Source organism: Drosophila grimshawi, unplaced genomic scaffold (genome assembly GCF_018153295.1).
Source record: "Drosophila grimshawi isolate 15287-2541.00 unplaced genomic scaffold, ASM1815329v1 contig_311, whole genome shotgun sequence".
NCBI classification, from domain to species: Eukaryota; Metazoa; Arthropoda; class Insecta; order Diptera; family Drosophilidae; genus Drosophila; species Drosophila grimshawi.
Genome location: NW_025063098.1, coordinates 25,205,239 through 25,229,621, shown reverse-complemented (window position 1 = coordinate 25,229,621; position 24,383 = coordinate 25,205,239). Strand labels below are relative to the sequence as shown.

The following is a 24,383-nucleotide window of genomic DNA, read 5'->3' as shown; positions in this document are numbered from 1 at the left end:
ACAACGCCGTACACGTAATCTGTTGTGTAATGTCTTTAGTTGTGTCAACTGCGCTGCATGTTGTGCAAACTGAGAGTGGGCATAAAGGCTGAGGCTGTGGCCCACCCCCATCTAATGTTTTGCACGCTGTCAGCAGAGGCAAAAACAGATTCTGAGTGAGTGCGAAATATTGTAACATGCAGAGCTCTGGCCGGGCGATATACCCTACAGTCCACTCCACACCTCCACACACAAGTTGAAGTTTTCAAACAACATTTAGATAAATTTCCCTTGAGAGTTGGCTGAAGCGTTGAGCAAAAAAAGAAAACGCAAAAAAAAAAAAAGAAACACTAGCTGAAAGAATGATGTAGTTGTTCCAACAACTGTAACAATAATAACAACAGCAACAACAACAAATTGCAGCTGCAAATGTAGTTTATAAAGCGAGAGTTAGTTGCTCCACCAGTCACCGTTTTCCTTGTACACTCAAAAAGCAATGTTTGAATTTAACTCGCAGTCAGCTGCAATATTTGATTCGGATCTCATGCCGTAAAGCGGAATTATTTCACATTAAATATACGTTCTTGCATAATTAGCTAATTATAAATTGCAATTGAATTTCTGTAGCTGACAATTGAGTTTAGTCAGTCAATTGAAATTTTACCTAGTTACAAAAGTATTTTGTAAATAATTAGCTCGGTTGTAATTAACATAGCACCACCGGCTATAACTTTAATTATATACAAAATAAATAAACTTGAAATAATTGCAAAATATAAAGTGTTCAAAGCTATTTTGTTGATTTACGCAGTCAGCAGACTTGAATATTGGAACCCTTTAAAACGAATAAATTTCTGAGAGTTGGGCAAAGTGTGGCATTTAGTAAATACGCAAACACTTGAAGGTGATTCAAATGTGTTTAAGTTCAAGTAAAGTACACTAGCGTGACCCTCAACAAATGATATGTTGCATGCTCTTAATAGTGACATTCCTTCTGTCCCCTTCTACACTTATCAATAGTTGAAGCGTCGTAATGGAGAGAAAGTCGAACGACTTTACTCACTTGGAAGTAAATAAGAGTTGCTCAATTTGGTTGCTCAACTATGTACTTGGTGGTTTAGCCATTAAGCTATTATGGGGGGTCATGTGGTTGGGTGGGGATTTCTGTGTCATGGTATTTCGATGCTTGTTTTGATAGCAGTTAGTCTTACTGGGAGAAGCAAACGACACGTGAGCGACGAAAGGAAAACGCAACACAACCAAATTAAACAACATTTGTGGCATACTTGCTGCGAAAACTTTTACCACCAGACCCCTTTTGCGATATTTTATCAAGCTGAATGTCAAGTCATTAATATTCAAACCGTCAGTCTTACAGCAGCACAGCCCGGAACTCGGCAACTGTTCGACTCGACAGCTCAATGTGAACGACTGGCAAATAATATTTAATTTGAGAATTGTTTAGACAGACTTTTTAATTACGTTCATCGCAGTGTGTGTGTGTGTGTGTGTGTGTGTGTGTTGGGTACGGGTATGTGAGTTTGAGTTATTAAGTGACCCGCATAAATCTTCAGTTGTGCCTGGCGCTTCAAATTTTCGTGAAAAATGCACGCTCGACTGCCATCTCTCGTGCCACGCCCTCGTGTCTCCCTGCCGTCCCACAAGCAGAATGCATGGCGCCAGCGAGCTGCCTCCTATGCTCTTAAACTGCCAGACAGCCGGGACAAACTATGCCCGTCAGCTGCATAAATTTTAAGCGACAGCAACATTAAAGTCAACATTTTGCCAGTGGCCTACTTTCGAGAGGGACACGGCTGGAGCTGCTACTGGAGGCTCTGGTTTGGACTGGCGCCTGCTGCTGGTGATGATGCTGCCACTGGTACTTGGTGTGGGAGTGTCCTTAACGGCAGAACTGTCTCCGCTTTTCGCTTTCGCTGACATTTTGCTACGTTGCAGCGATTCTCTCTCTCACACACACACACATACTTGACTATCTTATATGAATATGGGTGTGTGCCTTCATGTAGATGAGTTGACAGTAATGTGCTGAAAATTATGAAGATGAATTTCTCTCTCTGTCTTCTTTTTTGACTCAAAAAATTTGAAAGCAAAAGTGTGCGGCACTCAAATAGCGTCAGATATACAGACGCAACGTGAGCAACTTGCGAGGCAACATCTGCTGCTGGCATATAGAAAAATTACTTGAACTTTGTTGAGAATATTACTTAAAACTTAATTGTATACAAATATGAGTAACAAAAAATTAATTGACAATTTAAGATGCCATTAAGAAGCAACAATATAAATTGACAATTCTACAAAAAGAAACAATAATGTTTATAAAACTGATGATATATTTAAAGAGATACACATGTGGCATATCCAATGCAACGCACTCTTAATTCGTTCCTCGAGCATTTTTCTATATACTTTTCTATTTTAGTTTTCTTGTTTAATTGAATCGATTTAATTGTGAGTATTATTTTTGTTTATTTATTTATTTCATCTGTAAACAGTAAAACAGTCGAATATTTAAAGCAAATGTTTTAAGAATATATATTTTATTTAATTGAGAGCCACAAACAGAATAATAACATTTTAATAGTACACAAATTTATTCAAGCTTAATTATGTTATTGTTTTGGATTTACAATTTCCTTATGATATTTATTTAAGATCTAGTCAATATATTTCGCAACTTAGGGAATAATCAGATGTCATCTGATGTGAGCAGTGTTGTTGTTGCTGTTTTCACGGTTAATTAGAATTAATGCGAAATACAAATACAACGATGCACTTTGGTGGTATTTGTTTGGGCGTTGATTACAAATTGCAGCGGCTGTGGCATGTGGCATTTGACGAGGCCAATTGGGAGCACTAAGTCCGCAAATGGCGTAACTTGAGATAATTAATTGAGCGCAAAGCTAAACACGAAAGCAGCAATTGCAATTATCTACAATAACAATGAGTCCTATATCCACACATACACACACACATACACACACACACCACACACAATAATGCGAAGGTAGAAGCCTGGGAATACATGCAAGCTGACCACACCCAACAAACACTCACAAGCACAGAGACACACACCCAAACACTTACAGATACATTCATCGATAGAGCTAAGTAGAGTAAATCACTTGGCATTTAGCAGTCCAAAATAAATCGATTCCCGACTAATATTAACGGTACATTAAAACACTGATTGCCTTTTGTTTCATTCCAGATAAATACCCACAAAAACGAATCCAATGGATACGAAATTGGCCAGAAACTGACAGATGTTGTTTTTAGCTACTCCACCAAGAATAACAACTCAGCTGAGTAGGTCAATGTGGCGGAGAGAGTGTGCAAAGAACTAGACAATTTGGCCACTAGAGATGGCAAACAGTCCGTGGCCATTTGTAACTCAGAAAGTGTAGTGCTCATAAAAATACAACAAAAGACACAAGCAAAATAAACAAATGATAAACTAATATAATCTCAACAGGAAAATAAATAAATCGCATGCAAAAATTATAAGCGTTCTGCGATTGGAACTGTGAAAAGCATTTGAGATAAAATTGGCAATAAAATCGAGAGAAACCGTCCCATAAAAAAAGCGCCGATTTTTGCAATAGACGAAACAAAATATATATAACTTTCCTTTGACAATTTGTCTGAATGTAAAATTCAGTCAACGTTTGCAGAACTCAACAATAAAACAATTCACAGAACCAAATCTTTGGCGTACAAATATTTATTGCGTATACGCCACGTGTGGCCGTAGTCAGCAAAAAACGATTTTTTCTGGCTAGGTGTTAAATGCGTTTACATATCAGTGGCGCGGCGGTTGCCGCCTCCTTCAGTGCAACTATAGAATAGAAGTGAAAGTGCCGAGATTCGCATTATTTCTGCGTAGGTGAACATTTATCACTGCTCTGTGGGAGGAGCACAGCATGCGCTTGTGGAAAAATCGATCCAAAATGCGAATAGCCACAATTGGCATGGTGCCCACCACCACCACCAGCAGCTACCCCACCACAGCCAGCTTCAGCGCACCACTTCGCATAACGCAGCTGGCACAGTTACTTATCGGCGGTATTCTCTACACAGCAATTGGTAAGTTCTTAAAACTGCAAATAACTTACACAACAATCTTATTAATTCAGAAAAAAATATATTTCAAATAAATTGCATTAAAATACTCATCAATATTTAAAATATATATATATTGGAGTTCAGTTTTCATTAACATTTTAATGAATCCACGCCAACTTAATTAGTTAATCTACTTGGTTCTCTAATTAATAAAGTGCTCTTTGACCTCTAGCTCGCAACTCTTTTGGGTTAATTAATCAAATTAAGAGCTCAAACAACTTGAAATGTGACAAAGCACATTTGAATAAAGCACAATAAAAAAGTAGTAAAATTGTATGCAAAAGAAAGAAGAAGCATCATCAGTTGAATCTATATAATGCACAATGAGAGCTGAAAAAATGTTAATTTTAACGCCGTTTCAATTCCAGATACACATATTATTAAAAATGAATAAGTAGCTGCTGTTGTTGTTGTCAAGTCATTTGGGAGTGAGGCAATTTGAAAATTTACGATTGTTAGCAGTGCTATTCAACTGCTGAACAAACTCCGATAAAAAATATGAAATTAATGTTAACGAAAAAATCAATAAAGTCGACAAGTCGCTATTTGAATACTCTTTTAAACAAACACAATGTAAGTAAAAATTGTAAAAAATTATTGATAGGGATGCATGTACATAAATAAATAAATATGTACACAAGTTGAGGATAAATTTAATTAAATTTTCACCTGCTGAGCGTTACATGCATGCCAACTAATTAGTTTAAACCTTTGCCGAAACAACAGCCGCCATAGTTGGCTGAATAAATTGTTTTTTGTTCAACACGCGTTCAACACGCTCTGCATATTTCATTTTTATTTTTCTGTCAGTGATTGCATTTGCCACGTGCTCTTGTGCAAATAATCGCATTCACTCGTACGTGCACTCTATGTCAAAACAGTTAACTAACTTAGTCAGGCGTCTATCCTGACACATCCGTGACTTTAATCACAGGTCTATTCAGTGTGCAAGTTAACAATTTCACATAATTGATACGCTTATTAGCATATTCAGCTCGAATGCTGGAGTCTCAATCCACTATTCCATATACCCACTAATATTAAGTATTTGGCTCTTTGCCCTCAAGCTATGCAAAAGAAATTAGGAACACAGAAAAGAAAAAATATGAGAAATGTTCGCTTGATTTCGCTTCATTGCTGTCATAAGAAGCTATTAGCGTACTTTTTGCTGTCACTGCTGACTTGAACGGGAGCGCAACAGAAAAAAAAACACTGAAAAAGTGAAAAAAGGAAAACATGAAAACATAATTCATGAGCTCGAGCAAAATGTTGAATTGTAAATGATCAAGCAAGAGGCGGTCTGAAGAGGGATGGGGCAAGAACCAGCTACAGAGACAGCTACAGGAAAGCAAAACTTTAAGCCAACGCAAATGAGCAGACAAATATGCCAGAGAGAGAGAGAGAGAGAGAGAGAGAGAGAGAGAGAAAGAGAGACAGAGAGAGATAGAAAGTTAAGCTAGCTGGTGACCATAAAGAATTCTGTTGGTTTTTTCAAGCCATTAGTGTGTTTGTTGTTCGTGTGAGGGTAAAAACTTTACAGCTGACCCCCCACTTCAACTCTCCGACTACACCCACCACCCACCATCCGACTTGTATCGTAAATATAAAATATCTTTATAGATTTCCTCTCCATGCCTGTGCACTGCTTCAAGTCTTTCTGTAAATTTACTGGCCTGCTTCTCCTGCTCCACAAGACCCCCCCAGCATCATTGACTTTTACCTCAGCTTGTGCTTTTTGGGTGTAAGATTGATTTATTTGCCTTTTCGCTTTTGGGGAGGCGGTGCTTCGCTTTATTTTTAAACATTATTCATAACTTTTTTCATGCGATTGCGGCTTTGTTGAAATTTATTTCGGAGCAACGTAAAATAAATTGACCGAAATTTGTTAGCATTTAAAAATGATTTGCATTCAGCCAGTCAAAATATTCCGCTTCCTCTGATTGGTTTTCAATTTGACTGCTCCACTGGTAGTTGGACTTGTGGCACAACTAAGACTTTGGCTCACTTAAGTACTCTAAAAGCGCACTTAATGTCTGTGCTCTGCCCAAAAAAAGAAGAAAGCATTACGTATACGCCACATTCTTTGTGAAGTGCTATATGCCCTTGCATATAAATTATGGCAATAAAAATAAAATCAGCAACGCTTTCCTTTGTTTTCTGGCCAGTTTAGGTTTGCTTTCATTTCATTTTGCTTTCTTTCGTGTGCGTTTTACTTATGATTTTTATTTATTTTGTTGTTGTGGTAAAACTTTTCACTTTCCTTTTTAGCTGGGGACATTATTTTTCTTCTTTCATTTCCGTCCGTTTGGTTTTATTGCAGTTTTCAGATGTCGCAGTTGCTGCTGTCTCTTTATCGGCCGCACCCTGCAGTCCCATACCCCTCACCGCCCTTCAACTGATCCACTTTCCAGTCACATTTTGGCTGTGTGTGCGCTCGTATTTTTTGTCACCAAATAAATAAAAAAAAAAACATTCGCTTCCAGTTCCGTCTGACATTTTCACGATTTTTTTTCTTCTGGCAGCATAGAAGGAATATTGTGTGCCACTGTCGTATGCTACTTTAGCTTTTGTCGGCGCTCTTTATCCATTGCGTTCGCACATTTTCCCACGGCGCCAAAAATAGAGCAAACAAAAAACCAAAACAATGAAATGAAAAATTATAGCGTACTTTCATCCCCCCTCTCCATTGCAGCGGCTGCGTCCTTCTCTGGCAGTGTAAATGTGTTTTTGCCATCAATTTTTATTGCAAACAGAGTGTATCAATAAATTTTACAGCAATGTGCGGATTTAAAAGCAAAACTGCATTGGCAAGCTCGCATCCTCTTCTGATTACGAATCTATCTATCGTATCTACCTTCCCACTTCCCCTTTAGCAGCTCGTGCGAATCCCCTTTCAGCACCTTATGGGGCCATTGAAATTGGTTTATCACATTCAAAGTTGGGTATAAAATTCTCTTTCGTATTGTGGCTCAATTTGAATGTAATAATGCCGTCTTTAAGCACTGATTTTGTATGTAGATTGCCCATATCTGTGCTATGAGCCTCACCATCAATTAGTCATAATTGGCTTATGAAATGCCGTAAATTTGTTAGAAAATATTTCTTGTTATTGAACTGTGTACATAAACAATAAACTAACTAAAGTATAAATATTGTGATTGACAGCATGTCTAAGGGGGTAAACAAAATAAAGTATTGATACAAAAATCAATATGCTCAATATCAAAACAAATGGAGTTGTAAGCTCACAAACACACACATACTCACTCAAGCTCTAACTCAGGGAAAAAAAGTGTTGACAGCTGCTTTTATTCACCTGTCACACACAGAAGCCGCTAAGCTTTCTATAAGAAGACAGAACTGGCAGCTGTGTGTCACAACGTGTGGTCCAACACCGGCAGCTATGTATCCGGGTATCTCCAAGCTAACCAGACTTGCCCAGGCGAGAGACAAGCGTTATGACAGCCCAGCCAATAAAAATACTTCACAATCATTTATCAATAAGTTCGAGGACACAACGATGGGCGATAAAACACCCCTACATTAAATACAACACGAAATCCCCCCAGGGTTTTCTAGCTTGAGTTGAAAAAGTGTAAAAAAAAAAAATATGGAAATATTAAATAATCATCTACAAGAGCTGTAGAATATATGTCAAGTACTTGTTGTAAAAAGAAAATAACTTTATCGAGCCGCTGTGCTGATCCAAGTACATCCGCAATGTCCAGGCGTTGCTGGACTCTGTCAGACTTTCAAAGTGTCACAAAGTTCGTATTATTATAAATGGCACGGATGTCACTCGACAGTGAAGAATATTTTGAAGAGCCTGATAAAAAATATTTGTCACAAAATAAATCAAAGTGAGTAAAGAGAGAATATGCAATTTTTATTGGGAAATTTAAGAGATAAGCTACACAATTTATAAGCAATTTTTTCCTTGTTTAATCTCTTAAAACTACCTTAAACTATCTTAAATTTATTAAATCTGACATTTTATTATTCACAAAATGTTTATGCTCTAAATTTGATGACTAAAACTTTGCATCTGAGCCGTGGGTGAAAAGTGAAAACCTGCAAAAGGCATTCAGAAAGAAAAAGAAAAAAACAGAATATTTTAATTAATTTTTATCTGCTCTTCTGCTGCTGTTGCTGCCTGCCTTTTGACGTTGGATCGCTTTTTAGCATAAAGTGAAGTGAAAATGTAATTCAATTTTTGGCGAGCAGCAAAGTCAGGAGTGTTTTTACCGAGAGCACGGATGGCTGGGGATGGAATACCATTGCAGCTGACAGTTCAATTCGGTACAAGTGCCTCTGAGAGTTATTTGCTGTCGGCTCACTTTGTTTACAACGATTGCTGTATTGCTGCTGAACGCCTTTTGCAAGGCAAATGAGTGCCAGTGTGCCACGCCCCAATACCGCATCTATCCAGCGGGCAGAGAGCCCACAGCTGGAACCCAGAGCCAAGCTCTCAAACAATATCTGATAAGCTGCATCATGCATTTGCATACTTCCGGCAAATTTGTTTTTGTGCGAACCAAACGAATCGAGACAAATGCAGTAAGCGCACACAAACAAAAAAATGTGAAAAAAAAAACAGAAAACTAACAGAAAGAAACATGCGACGCATGAAGATAAAGCCGAACGAGTGGATGCACTACCGCATCCTGCTGCTGCTCTGGCTGATGCTCCTGCTGCTGCTGTTGCTATTGCCACACAGAACTGCTCGCATTGTGCATTCAAATTATGCTGCCGCATTGTTCCCGTTCCTTCCGTTTGCCAGCGCGTATCCTCATAACCATTCCCCCGATGCCCGATTCCAGATTCCTGATCCTGATATCCACATTCACCCAGCCATACCATCACTCCCGGCAGCGTGTTGTTTATCTACGTTGCTTGCCATTTGTTGTGCGTTGTCTCGCTCTTTCCCTATCACTTTACTATACAGACATAGTTTTCAAAAATATTGTTAGCCATAAATTTGGAGACACGCGCAGAGACAGAGAAAGAGAAAGTGAGAGGGAGACGGCAGTGAGCATGGAGCATTACATTTGTAGTCACAAATTCCGGCATTTGCTTAGAAACTACTTTACCCCGCCAGTTTAATATTTGAACCCTATTCAAGTGCCCAACCTACAACTCCTGAAACATGTGCAATAACAATCTCGTAAACTCTTCTATGTATATTCAGTCGTAGATCTATATTATCATCTAATTGATATGTATGGAAACAGTATTATATAAAACATAATATTCTGTTATATATAAGATTCATTGTCTATTAAACACTATCAAAGGTATCAAGGCAATTCTGCATGCAAGTTTCTTTAATTAGATAATCCCGATTCATAAAGTGAATAGCAATCTTTAGTCATGCTCTTAAATATATACAAAACGAGATTAAAACTCTGAAAATTATTATGAGAAAATTTGTAAATAAATTATGAAACATATAAGGGAGACTTGAAACTTATCAAACTCTTTCGTTTAAATTCATATACACTTCTTTCAATAAGTATTTAAATCAAAATAAAATGAAATAATTCGGATATGAAATTTACTAAAGAAAGTTCCGATCAAATTTTTTTGCTATATAAACCATACTCTGTAATGAGGAATAATAAATAAAACAAATAACAAATCAAGTTGCTGTCAGTTGCCTACAGATTGAAATACACGTGCAAATATTGATGATTTTCTTATTGTAAATACGTGTAGTCCACTTTATCAGATCTGCATTGGACTGGAGTAAATAATGTAAATCGTTGGATTGTTTGCTCTTTCAATATACGTTATTTCTTTTGACTTCCAATAAAAAAGCAACTAGATCGGAGAGCACAAAAAATATTACAAATTGAAACGGCAAATGCTCGAAAACAAATACGTTCAAATGGAAACCTCTAATAAAAAAAACGACATTTCCATTACTGCGATTAAATCGTCGCTTAGACAAAGAGAATGGAGGAGAGATAGAGAGCTGAATATAATAGCATTGAAAGGGTGGGAGAAAGCGTAGGAATGGGAATCCTTGACAACATGCAGGATTTTGGTTTGTAGTCCTTCCGCATCGGCGCGGCGGAGTGCCAGGATGTGATAGGATACGATTTTGCCATTATTTCAATTGTTATTGTTTATATTCATTGGATGCGGCTGTGTCTGCTGTTGGATGCGGCTCTTGTCCATTACAGCTAAAAGCGAAAGCGAAATCAAAATGTTTGCCATTAAATGCATACATGGATAAACATATATTTTTGTGCTTTTCATGTATATTTTTATGGCTCATATAATATTAGCCTGACATAATTATCAATCTTTACGGCCAGCCGAAATGGCCAAACATAAAATGAATCATGGCCAAGCGCGACAGATAGCTGCCTAAACGTTCGCTAACGTTGCGTATGCGCAATGTGCCGAACAATTGTCTCCTAGCCAAATGCCGGAATTGCGCATAAAGGCAAAAGGATTTGCCATTACACACGTGCACACGCTGATAAAATTAGCAATTCCTTATCATTTGGTCGGCAATATTAGCAGCAGATACATTCATGCTGACTACCACCAGTCGACAGTCAACCAGGCGAATTTACGGCCAACAGGGCGTATGAGTGGTGCCGAGCGTGAATTTGGTGCAGCGCTGTTTGAAATGTGGGTGAATGTTTGCGGTTTGGACACTCCTCAGCTAGGATGCGAGGGCCAACAAGGACGACGCTGTCAATGTTCATGTGGTTTCTTCTATTGCAACACTGAAACAAAATACAATTTAAAAATACAATTTAAGTAGTCAAAATGAGTATTTTGAAGTTCATAAATTGACCAAAATATAATCTGACTTGATGAAAGGTACGTATTTTATGTAGTATTTTTCAAATTAAGTAAACGTACTTCTGCATAGAATGCAATCACTCAAGACAATTCTATCACTAATCGAATCGGTAATTTGAATAGGAATTTAAACGAAAAATCAACATTTAAAACATATTTGGTAGCTAGTTTTTCTTTCTGTGTGCCACCCAAAAAGGCAGCAGTCAGCACCACAGGAAAGCGGTGAGTGCGGCCTGCACGCGTGTCGAAGCATCTCAGCCGGAAAATGGGTGACAATTCATGGCTGTGCAATGCGCGTAATTTGCATATAGAGGTTGGACTCCACTGTTCAGTAGGACGGACCCGTGCTCGTTTGGTCCGCTGTTTCCCGGGCTTCTCTTTTTGTCGTCTCTCTGCAAAATGCTATAGTGAATTTTGTTAGCAATTTCGGCTTGCACACTTGCCACACTCTGAAACATTGGCAAAAAATGCATTTTTACTGCATTTTCGGCGCATAAAAATAAAACTCGTTGAAATTTTAAATGCAAATGACAACCAAAGGAGGCAAAGGTGGGAGCTTTGATAAAGATAAGCTAACACAAACTACTAGATTTAAAACAAAATTAGTTTTATTTTAAAAAGTCAATGACAGCTGTTGAAAGCAGTTTGTTTGAACCCGTTTCACAGCTTATTTAAACGCTACGCAAAAATGGCAAAGAGAAAATTAATCGATGCCAAAATGAAAAAAACAGCGTTTGATTTGATTTGACTAGTGGGTGTTGAACCGCTTATGCAAATAAATATTTATAAAGAATATTAGACTTGATTGAGGACACATAGTATTCATATCATGATTTGCTGACGAATTATCTGCACAAATTTAAAAGAATATCATTATGAAAGTGACTCCTTATGAATTATTATATATTCGAGTTTCGGCAATGTGAAAACAATGTAATAAATATAAGTATATTTGATGTATATGTAAATTGAACAATCCTGAATTTATGACATTTCCGCAATTAAGTCAAACAATTTAAGCAGACATTAAGCTCAAAGCAGCGAACATATTTGAAATGCGAATTGTGTATGTCGCTTGGAATGCTAGCAAAAATGCTGGAGGCGCTCAGAGACCTCCTGCCCGGCTGCATACCAGAATAATGGCACTCATTCAGTTACCATACGCTGCTCTCCTCCGCTCTCTCTCTCTCGCTGTCTCTCTCTCTCTCTGTCTCTCTCTCTCGCTCTCTTTCTCTTTCTTTGTCTTAAGGACCAAACAAATAAACACGGACCGTGTGCGGTTGGTTTTCCTTTTATTTCCTTCGACGGCAAACAATGTGAAATACTTGCGGTCTGAATGGCAGACGAAACACACCAGCAAGTGTGCTATAAAAAGGGCGGATATGGACTGGAGGGGATTGGGTTCGTTGCCATAGGTATCGCTAGGTAAATGTAATGGTAACCCGTGGTGCATTATACAAGCCCAAAGCTACAGAAAGCAGCCATCCAGCCAGTGTTCCATTTTCTAAGGATCTAGGGAAATGCAAATATAAAAGAAAACAAGAAGAAACTACTAGTTTAGGCACGCCGAAGATTACATACCCTTGCCGACCGGAGTCGGCAAACTGCTGAAATGCAACTTCAATTATAAACGCCGATTGTTCCTCTGAAAGCCATATGATCTAGCAGTACTCTCAGAAAATCTGGATTGTTTTTCAAGAAAGCCTTCATTCTAAAGGATGAGCTTGCTTAGAAACAGACGTACAAAGCTACATGTTAAAATTAGAATACCCTCCGCAAGACTCTAAATAAAACTAACAAATATCCAAGAACTTCAACAAAGTAACAGCAAAAACCGACAACTGCTGTGCTACTGCAGCCGATTCATAAGTGCAGGAAATGCTTTATGAGTCGGTCGACGTTTCCTCTGCCCCATAAACAGCGAGCAGGCAAATTGAAATCTCGCCGAGTTGGCCAACAACGCAGCCCAAATTTCAAAGCTGGTTTACTTCTCTCCTCTTCACTAGATTTTTTTTTTACGTATTTTCTCTTCTTCCCCGATTTTGGCAAGTTTTTCAGCAATCGCACAGCCAGCCAAACTGGCGTCGACTTTGACTGAATGCCAAGCGCTCTAACTGCTCATAATTTATGCTAACGGCAATTTAAACTTTGCCTGTTATTTATTAAAGTCTGGCAATGCCCCCACAGTTCCTTTCAGTTGGCCCACTGTAAATCGTTATTTTTATCGAAAACAGCAGCCAAAGTAACGTGTCCACGATGGGTGTGATTCATTTGCTTGGCTTTACAAAATATTGAAATGATTAGTTTAATATTCGTATTTTTGTGCAGTTGAGAAGTACACGGTTTGACTTAAAAAGTTTGGTTTTATTTCATATTTTTCATAATATAAGCAATGCAGATCCCAAAGGATTTGATTCTGAGACATTTCACATTGAATTTTAAACATATATAAGAAATCATCAAGATTTTAAAGTATTTTAAATAGATATTGAACTTAATTTGATATGCCTCAGTGGATAATCTAAGGTTATTTTCCCCTAAAAAGATAAGAAATTCATTTCGAATTATTTTGCCTTCTGCTCTTTTAATTAGCCACTCTGGATATTTGTTTAATCGTTCGTATTTTTGTGCTTCATTTACGTAGCCTATTGCCAATGTTTGTTATCGGCAACCCAGATGGACTAGTGTTCAACTGCTCTCTGTTGTCTGCTGCCGGAAATTGACCCAAATTTGCAGCCAGATTTGCAGCCAGTGCGGCGGGTGTGTTACTCTGACTTTGGGTGGATTGCTGTCCGATTCTTGTGCTTGTTTGTTTGCTTGCGCATCTGTCCCCTGTTTCAGCCCCTAAGCACTGTTCCCTCTCGGAGTGACATCGCTCTGTGACTTCAAATTGTTGCTGCTGTAGACTGCTGTAGCCAGACAGAGTTTGCGGCAAATTGTGTGTAGAGTTTTGTATGTGTCCTTTGGTTTGGTTTGGTTTGCACCATCTTTGGCACGTCCCGTTAAACAGTTTGAGTGAGTCACCGCCACCATCAGAATCAGCTTGAACAGCAGCTTCAGCATAGTTGTTGCCTGCAGTCGAGTTAAGTGTTTTATATTTTCGTTTAGCAGCTGAAAGTTGCATCCTTTACTGGATGCTGACTCTCGTCTGTACTAACTGCTGCCGGCTGCGTTGTTTTTATGTAAAAGTTAAGAGGCAGTTTTGTTGCCAAACACACACACACATATACTCGTATACATATATAAAAACACATACACTAACACAATATGAAGCTGAAACCTGGCATTTACTTTGCCATTGCAGCTTAAAGCGCTTTTAGTTTTCAGATTTCAGAAGCTTTATTGGTAAATTGGACAGATTGAGGTAAAGTGATATTAATGTGGACTCTCGCTTCTGCTCCCTTAACGAACACAGTTATAAATTAAAAAGAAAACTTTGTAATCTGCCGTTGTATGTTTCTAGTGGCAGAGAGAAAAAAATTCTCTTTTAAAATAAAGTTGGCACTCAATTGATTAAACTTTGTCTATGCTTGGTATTCTCTAAAAAAAAAAAACTATAATTAATTAGATTCAAATATTTAACATCTTTAAATTGTATTATTTTTATTGAGAGTTTCGCTGATAAAAAAAAATGTAGTTTTACTTATTATTCTTTACATTTTTTACAAAATGTCGGAGTTATCTTGTCAGTTGCAAGCTTCTCCATTCGCCCCCTGGAATGCAGAGTATCGGCTATAAACACGTATGGCGATTATTTTAGAGTTATTTGCTGGATAGTTATGCAGACATGCTGTTGAAAATATGTAGTGCTCATAATTGAAACACACGAAAAAAAAACAATTGAGTTTATTTTTGCAATTACATATTTTTTATCGCGCGCGCGTGTTTAGAACCCGTAACATATGAATACAGATGTGTGTGCTGTGCTGTGTGCTGTGTGCTGCAACTCCATCATTAGGTGGCATTAAAAAATATAAACTGCTCGCAAATGAAATTTTACCTGCTATCAACAAATTGCGCTACTTTGCAGGTTAACTGCAGCGGAACAGACGAGGTGTCCGTGACGTGGCAAGATGAAACGTTTCGAGACGAGACGAGACGAGCTACCAGCTACAACAACAACAACAATCATATAACATACAACATACAACGCAGAACATGCAACAACAACTTCACTTGATATTCCATGACTTGCAACAAAAGCTAGCTGCTCCGCTTTTGAGTGTGTGTGTGTGTTCTGTTGTGCTGTGCGTGTGTGTTGATTGCTGACTTGGGTGTGCTATCTGATAGGCGAAGGGGGGAGGTGTAAAGTACGTTGTGAACTGTTAAAAGCACCGAGTTTACGACGTGTTGGAATTTTTATACGTTTTAAAGTATTTGCTGAGCATCCGGCGATGTTGTCGTGACAGCGTAGCTGAGGCTGGAGCTGAGCTGGGCTGAGCTGAGCTGATATGGGGCATGGTCAGGATGCTGTGCAGTGCCCGTAAAACTGTATTAAGCGGAGAAAGCTAACTTATGCAACGTAGTGCTGAGTTACGGCCAAAGGCAAGTGACTACGTGTGAATACCTATCCACATGCTCATAAAACAAGAAATTGATGTGCGAATACCTGACCAAAAGATACTCTATAGCAACCAAAACTGAATAAATCCAAATATTTGTTGGGGAAGATGATCGGAATTGTAATTGTCATCAAAGAGTCGCCTCCTTTTACCACACAACAACAATATTACAACCTATTCGCTAAATTTCCAAGTGCAGGGTATAATAAGCAGTGGAATCTGAAGGGGAGGCCTACGTGCGGGTCGGCCAAGGTAGTTGTTCAACTCTATGCAGTTTATGACGGGGAGTTTCACTATACGAGTGGCTTGAATGACACGTTGCGGAAGTTGTGGCTTAGTTAAAACGTGTGTGAAAAGGCATCGGGCGACAGTTTATGTCAGTTGTGTATGCGTCCTGGAGCTTAGCTCAAAAATACACCAACTTGTTTGCTCAAAAGGCATAAAACATAAAAAATATACATCCAACCCCACATTCCACTTACATGGTGTGGTTCGAGGTGCGTGCTTTTATGTCACCATTACCGCATCATAAAATCCTTTTTGTGTTCAACTAATGATGGATGAAGTAGCCACAGGTGAGGATTTACACGTACTCGCTGTGTCATTGAAGCGACGCAGAGATGGGATTGTATGGAATTGCTATTATGTCTGTAACTGGAGCACAGGCTTCAATGCCCATTATGAAATTACATATGAACTCAGTCAAGCCCAACGGCACATTTGCAGCAACAAAAACAATATCGAAGCATGTGAAATGCAAATTATCCCATCCATTATCGAATGCATTTTGCGGATTTCGCAGTTTGTTAATATCCAATGAGTACTACGCAAAAATTAGTTTTGCTCTTACAAATTGATAGCTAATGTTCAGGCGCTACACTCATTTGCAGCATATTTTGTGGTAATGCCACAAAGTTAACATTTTCGCCTCATACATTATGCAACAACAGAGCACAACAACGACAAAAAAAAAACTTTTAATTAACTAATTACATATATGATTTGATCAAACAAATTTCTATAAATTCTCCAAATATGCTGAAATTATATAATATAAGCTTGTTAGCATAACCCAAAAACAAATGGAAAATGTTCAAGTACTTAATGAAAAACCTATAAGGTATAAAATGTTTGTTTTAATATATTAGCTCTCCTAATATACGCCAGAAATGAAACTGAGCTGATCAAAAATGTTAATTAATATTAACCAAAGAAATTAAGAAACGCAATTTTTGAGGCAATTGAATGGCAGAACGATTTAAGAATGAAATAACATAAGCCTTCTTAGATTACAATACATTTATCGAATGAAAATGTGAAGAAATGTATTTTGGCTAAATATTTGATTCCATTTAAAGAATTAGTATCTAGCCAAGGAATTAAATTTTATATTCAATATATTTCTAACAGATAATAAATAACTCATCCGGTATAACACTAATAACAAAATCAAATTGATTACAGTGTTTGATTAATCACCCAATATTATCCTGGAAGCCGCTTGCAACTGAAAATGTCAAACCTAAAATTTGAACAGAACACGCTCGGTAAAAAAAGTAGGGATATAAGCCTATATATGTTTTTAGTTTGCAAATGATAAGCACATAATATGGTGTATAATTAATAAATAAATGAAATAAATGGAATAATAAATAAATGTTGAACAAAGCCCGTCAAATGCATTCATTATGCGTGCGCGAATCCAAACTGCAATTTCTGATGGCATAAAGCGACAAGCGAGGTGCAGAAGAGTAGACCGCATACTATTAGGGTTTATTAAGCATGATCTAATGGCTGTCAGCAATTGTAATACATGTTTGTTTTTGTTTTTTTATTTTATTTTGTATTATATTTTCAACATCACACACATAGTATGCATATCCTTGCGGTTTTTTCATTTAAGCGCAAATATTTATTTATGCATTATAATGGTCGCAATGCGTCAAATGCAAATGTTTTGTATTATAAACCCAAACAGTGGTCAACACTTTTATTTCAAGCATAATTAAAATCTGCCACTATTAAAAATACAAACTATACGATAAACATGTATACATTTATTAAAGATTTACGGCTACCTCTGGCTCCCAATTATGTAACATTTCTGTTTTCTATATTTCTATATTTAGCAGCAAGCCATATATGTAATGTCCAAGCCAATGCGACACTTTATGACCTTTATACAAATATTGAACGATTTAATAAGGGTCGCAATCTAGAAGAGTAGTGCGCTTCAGGCGGTTTGGCTTCGTATAAACAATGTTTCGTGTACACATCCAATATTCAGTTCTGCACTCTATCAATTTGCTTTCATTATAGACAAGTTTTCGTCCTAGGTCCTTGGACAAATTTTTCCCGTGCTGCAGCATAGGTAGAATAGAAAGCAAACAACATCTAAAGGGTATGAGTGAGCTACAGTGCCTGCCATTCGTAACGAGCTAACACTAAGATTGACGCCTCAAGGCCACAGCTTGGCTCTGATGCGAAAAGGAAAGGAACGGAGCCAATGCTTGCGGGAGTTGTAGGAGAAGCGACAACCAGGCGTCAAAATTGGATTTTCCATGTTAAAGGGCGTTAGCATACACAGAGCACACAAACAGGAATACTTATTTTTCTGAAGGATTGGTGCGATGATGATATGCAAACAGCTTGTAGACTTAGGCTGCTCTATGTCCAAAACTGTTATAGGTTGCGTATACGCAACGCCAATTTCGTAGACCAGCCTAATGCAATATATTCTATGGCAGTGAAATTTCGATTCCCAGGGAGCCAGAGCGAGAGTGAGAGAGAGAGAGGAGAGGCTAGCGAGAGCATTGTACACAAAGCAGGTCGCATAATTGCTGCCTTCCGGCCTTTTGAAAACTCATTTCCGGTTTGGCAGTCTCAGCTGCTGCAACAGAATATAAATTGTATGCCAATTTGTCGTTAGCCAATATATCTAACCCACTTGCTCTCATATACTCGCCTCGTATCTCTCTGTCTCCTTGCCGTTATGTGTGTGTTTTCCTAACATTAATTAACCCTAATTAAGTTCCCAGTGACTAGACCTACAGCGCACAGTTTAAATGTATCTATAGCTGTATATGCAGCTGTATCTATAGATGTTTCTGCAGCTATATTTATATCTGTACAAATTGTGTGGAATTGTTAGGAAAATGCTTTTGGGCATTTCAAGTGAAATTTGTTAAGTAACTGCCGCAGAATGTCGAACTTAGTTATTTAGTTTGTGCCGCAAAAGACTGCGGGCAATTGGGCGACATCTAACAAGCATTTATTTAAACTTTTCCCTCTATCTGCCTATGTGTGTATTAATGTGCGAGTGTGTGTGTCTGTGTTTGTGTACATCTGCAATGTAGAATGTTTAATTAGAGTATGCAAAGTTGTTGCAACAGCTGTAGAGGCAGCAGCAGCAGCAGCAGCTGTATGCGGAATACAAAATTGGAGTATGTGTATCTCAAGGATTCTTGTAGTTGTCATCGTCGACTTTTGTGCGTAGCCCCTTAAACTTTTGAATATTTTCGGTGCTCTTTGTGTGTGTGTGTATGTGTGTGTGTCTTGTACGTTTGTTTGTTATCGTGTACTAGCCATCCTGTCATGTTGCTGAAATTGATATTTTAATTAATTTTCCGTACACAAAAGTTACGTGTACTAATGCACATAACTTTTAAATGACCAACTTTTACCTGAGCCAAAACATAACATCAAATCGTATCATCTTTTTACTTCATTAATATCCTGCCAGAAGCAGTTCCCCCTTGTAAACAAGGCAATATGTGTGCGAACAAGAGCTGAAAGTAAAGAAATTGTATTTATTTCACTCCACTCTGTGTGAGTGAAGCCAAAGTGGAGTTAGCCAAAGGAAACCTTTAGCAGGAAAATTTAACAAGTTGAGGAAGACAAGTAAAAAAGGTAATTAAGTAGAACTAGCTTAAGCATCCTTCCACTCTTACACTTTCTCTATCCATTCTTGTGCGGCATTCGCGAACGTTTGCATTTTAAACTAGCAGATTTTACCATTTCATTTACAACACTGGGTTTGCTTATTATTTAATGCGGTATGATTTTATTTTATTTGTTTTTTGTTTTTTGGGTCAATTCTCTAACGGGTTATATAGAATTTATGGTGATAATTTGTGCATGCCACATCGTCAATGGTTGGGTGTCTATTTGATAAGACCTTTATAATTTGGAGCCGCAACAAGAATTGCAGCCCTGACTGCAGCAGGGTCCACAGCAAGGACCGCAACAGGGCCCGCAACATGGTCCACAGCACGGACTGCAGCTGACGCTGCAACATGGCCCACAACACGGTCCACATTTACAGGAACAGCAACTGAAGCAGCATGGACTGCAACAGCAAGAGCTACCGCCGCCTCCAGAACATGGACCACAGCACGGGTCACAGCAGGGTCCACAGCAGGGTCCGCAGCAGGGTCCGCAACGGGGTGCGCAACAGGGTCCGCAACAGGGTCCGCAACAGGGTCCGCAACAAGGTTGGCAACACGGTTGGCAGCAGGGTGAACAACACGGTCCGCAACAGGTTCCACAACAAGGGCTGCACATCTTCAATTCGTAAGCTGATCAACAAAAACAATTACACAAAAGTATAGTCCCATTATATAAATTGTATTTCAAACTACACCTTACCTTCAACCCGTCAGAGAATTGAGATTGCTCTCGAATTTTATGTGCTTTCTTGCATAGAAATTGTATATTATGAGTAAGCGCTGCCATTTTGTCATACATTTGAAAGGTCACACGATTTTTAATCGGAAAGCATTTAAAATTTGAGTATCCAAACAGACTTTTTGTCTGTGTTTTTTTTTTGCTTAACATATGTGCATATGTGATTTTTACATCCCTATTATCTTGATCAGCTTCGTCTATTTCTATTTAAATCATCTCCAAATTAGCATTTCTTTTTTGTATTCCCAAATCTGACAACTCACAATTACCGTGGTAACTGCTACCGTTGTGTTCTATTTTTCGCCAGCGGCTCATTTCCAGGAGAAAGCTAAACAAAGCCTTGGAAAATTGTTTGAGTACGAGAGCTGCCTCAGAGGCAGGACAAAATCATGGCATGCTTTGACAAATCACACACTGCTCCTGTCGCTCAACCAAAAACCGACAGCCCGCATCGATGCCACGCCCCAACAGCTACACCAATGCCGCCTTCAATCCCTATACCTATTCAATGGCAAGAGTCTTCAACTCCCGTCACTGACAATTAAACGGCTTTGATCCTTTCAACACGCCTTCAATTTTGGCGTGTCGATTGCAGTGCATGTGTGTTTGTGTGTCTGTGCATATGTGTGATGCCGCCGGCTGTGTATGTGTGCGTGTGTGTGTGTGTGTGTATGTGTGTGCGAATGTCATTCAAAGCACTCATGTGTGTATCTGGCAGCGAGGCAAAAGGCGACAGAACGAAGCATTGATATCAGATATCGCACAGGCATTCGATGCACACACACTTTCACAAACTACGCCAGCACTGCTTCATATAATCTGTGGCTGTAGGACTTACACAGATATGCAGACGAACACACACACACACACTCGCATACGCACACGCAGACATACACTCACTGACAGGGAAATGGAAAAGAGTCACTGCCAAAGGCAGAAGGACACAAAATGGGCAAAGATGAAATGATTGCTGATTTCTGGTGGAGACAGGGGACCCTCATCCTCCTATACTGCATCCCATATCGGCTCCCTGCCAAGCGTACTGCCAACACACATACGCCTATACGTATGTATCCCCTATCTGCCGGCGCCGCCATGCCAGCCGCTCGCAACTTGAGTGACGCTAACCGTCACCGGTGCCCATCAAAAAAAAGGTCGCAGCAATTAAATTGACGTACGAGTTGTCAAACTCGAAATCATTCGCCCTTTTAATTGGGACACAATTTCGGATCAAATCATTTTGCCGCGGGCAAAAGCGCTTGTCTTTTAGGAGCTTTAGCAAATTGCTCAGGTCTTTTTTTATCGATAAATGTTTGGGGTTGTTTTGCATAACATTTTTCGATCAAATTTTCCTTTTTTTTTTTTACTGTATTTGTCATTTGTTTGAAGTGACATCTAAAAAATAATTGGAATAATTTCTTGGGAACTAAAAGCTATGAAAAATGTGGAAAAACAACAAAAAAAAAAAACATAATTTTTAACAAATGTTAAGCAAATATAAATAAATAAGAACAATTGATTGGAAAATTTAACCAATAAAGTACCTTAATTTAAGACAAATAAAATCAAATATTTGTATATTTTTTTAAATTAAAAAATTGGCGGAATAAGTTGGATTGATCAAATATTTGTTTTTCGTTTTCGAATGAGTTTTCTTTAAAACGTGTGCTTCAGACTCGCTGCGCATTGGGGTCACGGCAAACATTTGCCAATTGCAAACAATCAATTCCTACAACAGTTGGTATACATATGTATAGCCACACGATTTTGCTTTCATAAACAAGCGAATAACTGAAAGTGTCAGTGACAGGCTGTTCAAGTGCATCAAGATTCGAAGTTCAATTGCCTCACTGGGGACAGCGTAATATTATCCAAACATTAATTTTCTACCATCAAGAGGGATCTGTGCACTCATCAGGCAAAAATCAAGTGAAAACGCGAGAAAATCAATGGCAATTCGGGGACTGGGAACTTGGTGGGTGGTGGTTGAATTGAGTTTTAGCTGCGAAGCATTTGATTCGGAGAAATTGCTAGTTAATTGGCGTTTCAGCAGATGCCCAACCACTTCCGCACCACTGGGGCGTCGCCCCCTGAGTGGTTGAGTGCGTATTGCCAAATCATCGTCTGCGGTGACGCCGCAAACAACAATCAATTTTAATGAACGCCATTCATTAAGAAAAAAAAAAAAAAACTTTTCAACGCGAAAATCACAATCGGTGGGGTTTGAAGGGAATGGCGGTGAGTAGCATGGTGGCTGGTATATGTTGTCGACGCATACAAACCACTTAAAAGGTGTTGATTAATTCGAAACCAAAATCTGACAGTCGACGCCAAACCAGACACAAGCACGCCATCCATCGTCACATGCAGCTGCCATATATGTGTGTCCTCTTGTGTATGTGTGTGTGTGTGTGTGTGAAGGTGTGGCAAGTCCTCATATCTGTTCAACTCACTTGGCGGTTTTGCTAGCTGGCATTCTGCGGGCTTTGCGTGCATAAGCATTGAGCGCATATTTGCCACATTTTCAATTAATGTTGTTGTTGTTGTTGTTGCTGTTGTTGTTACTGCTGCTGATGACGTTGTGGTTGTTTAACTTTCCACTGCCACTGGCGGCACTTCATACAGCTTGTCAATTTTGAATGTCAAACAAAACGCAGCATAAATTCATTCATCAGTTGTGCCAACAAATACAGTCCATGCTGGAGATTTAGCTCTTTATACCCTAAAACCATTAAAAATTGATAAAATGGGTATAATGACTTCGTGCAAAAGTATGGAACACGCAAAGGCAAACATCTATGAGGAAGATATAAGGAGCTATAAGGAACATGTATGATCACGCGAATCTTTGATGCTATAGAGCTAGAGTCTTCAAATTTTTAACATTTTCTAGTCAATTTTGTTCAAGTGGCAAATGGGTGAATATCAAATAAATAATAGATAACATAATATAAATATTTTAAAAGTTTATTTAGAAATAAATATGAACATAATCCTAAGCAAGTGGTAAATGGGTGAATATGAATTAAATAATAGATAACATGATATAAATATTTTAAAAGTTTATTTAGAAATAAATATGAACATAATCCTAAGCACATATCATATGAAAAGTGTCTAAGAACAAGACAACAAAACGGCAATTTTCGTGCAGCTTCAATAAAGTTGGTGGCATGCGAAATCTCAGCCTCAAGTCCTGGGCTGTTAATCACACACCTATTAATGGGCGTGGCTCACGTGTGCCACGTACGTGACATAAGCTTTGTCGAAGCAAAGCTCAAATTGCCATTTCGATTAACTAGAAAATAACTTTTCTTGTTTTTTCTTTTCCGCTCCGCCTCAAATCAATTTCAGCATCTCATCCACAGACAAGAGCAGCTGCCACCGCAACAGCCACCGTCGCCGCCAGTTTTGATGCGAGTAATGTGGATACATCTTCGTCGGCGGCTGCTAGTTTTCTGGGAGCGGCTCAAGTGTCGTCCTTGCTGCCAGAGGTTGGCGCCCTGATGGCCACTGGTGTCCTTGTTGAGCCCTATCTGGACGGCTATGCCACATCGAATGTTACCACACAGATTGGCACCCACGCGTATCTGCCTTGTCGGGTAAGTTGTACTCTGATCAGCTCTTCGTCGATTTCTGTTTGTCGTATTTCAAATTTATTGTTTTTCATTTTATTTGATTATTATTATTGTATTTTGTAAGATTGCGTGCTTGACGCTGCTGCGTGCATGTTTTTATATGTAATTATCGGGGACTCCTATATTTTCCCCCCTCTCCATTCTCTGCCCAGCTTATCGCATAAGCATCTCGGTCATAGAAAACACATTAAATTTTATTGCGTCAATATTTGCCGTACAGCTCGAAGCACTCAGCCACAAGGTGTGACCGCATCGTGTATTTAACACAAAGCTCAAAAACAAATGCCACCAATTCATGCCGCCAGGCACTGTTTGGGGCAGGAACACTGGGGGTGTAACCAGGGCCACTGTTTGCGCAGGTGTTTAAAGGTCAACGATGGCCGAAAGGCAGGCAGGCAGTCGAACATGCAAATTGTTTGCTTAGAAGTTGTAAATATTGTATTGTGCTCCACCAACAAAAACCCAAAGCCGAAATTAAATTTTCACAAATTAGTTTTATGGCATTACGTGCCTTGTTCAAATTCAACAAATGAAATAATATCCCATGAGACGC

At 38.7% G+C, this 24,383-nt stretch overlaps 1 protein-coding gene and 1 long non-coding RNA gene across 2 annotated transcripts in view; both read left to right on the top strand.

Annotated features, from left to right (window-relative positions):
* The window catches only part of LOC122322529, a 31,968-nt gene extending 28,272 nt beyond the window's left edge, over positions 1-3,696 (top strand). Inside the window, exon 2 of the long non-coding RNA XR_006246677.1 lies at positions 3,212-3,696. This is a non-coding gene — a long non-coding RNA (uncharacterized LOC122322529). The remainder of the gene's footprint in view (positions 1-3,211) is intronic.
* A 10-nt stretch (positions 3,697-3,706) lies between these two features.
* The window catches only part of LOC6568024 (hemicentin-2), a 34,443-nt gene continuing 13,766 nt past the window's right edge, over positions 3,707-24,383 (top strand). The window contains exons 1-2 of the mRNA XM_032740761.2: positions 3,707-4,086; positions 23,547-23,794. Of these exons, the coding sequence (XP_032596652.1) occupies positions 3,924-4,086; positions 23,547-23,794 (411 nt within the window). The 5' untranslated portion in view covers positions 3,707-3,923. The remainder of the gene's footprint in view (positions 4,087-23,546; positions 23,795-24,383) is intronic.